We start from the raw sequence: 359 nt of genomic DNA, 5'->3' as shown, positions 1-359 counted from the left end.
GGTTAATCGGCATATGAATCTGTACATAAGATCCCTCAGCACAGTGTGGAAGGTGGGAACATTACACGTCACACACAAATGGCGAGCACTGGTCCATCTTGGACGCTTCATCCAAATTCTACATGCATCATTGCATATTGTAACCACCTAACAACAAATGGGTTCAGCTGTAAGTATAAAACATAGCAGGTTGTTGCAAAGGCAATGGTTACTCTGTATTAATATGTAATCAATGGACAGGAGAGATGATCAGAGGGGCAGAGTTTCTGCCATCTTTACCAGGAAAAGGATTGAAGAATGGGTAAAGACTCTCGGTGAAGGAGCAGCCCGTGTAGGAGTAGATAAGAGCTGCAGCATCT

General features: G+C 43.7%; 1 protein-coding gene across 1 annotated transcript in view; it reads right to left on the bottom strand.

Annotated features, from left to right (window-relative positions):
- LOC116673131 (E3 ubiquitin-protein ligase TRIM39-like) overlaps positions 1-359 on the bottom strand; it is a 6,707-nt gene that overhangs the window by 563 nt on the left and 5,785 nt on the right. The window contains 1 exon segment of the mRNA XM_032505276.1: positions 1-359. This exon segment is cut by the window's left edge and continues 563 nt beyond it; it is cut by the window's right edge and continues 8 nt beyond it. Within this exon segment, the coding sequence (XP_032361167.1) occupies positions 230-359 (130 nt within the window). The 3' untranslated portion in view covers positions 1-229.

Source organism: Etheostoma spectabile, chromosome 23 (assembly GCF_008692095.1).
Source record: "Etheostoma spectabile isolate EspeVRDwgs_2016 chromosome 23, UIUC_Espe_1.0, whole genome shotgun sequence".
Taxonomy (NCBI): Eukaryota; Metazoa; Chordata; class Actinopteri; order Perciformes; family Percidae; genus Etheostoma; species Etheostoma spectabile.
Note: the sequence above shows the minus strand (reverse complement) of the source record. Positions and strands in the feature narration are given on the sequence as shown.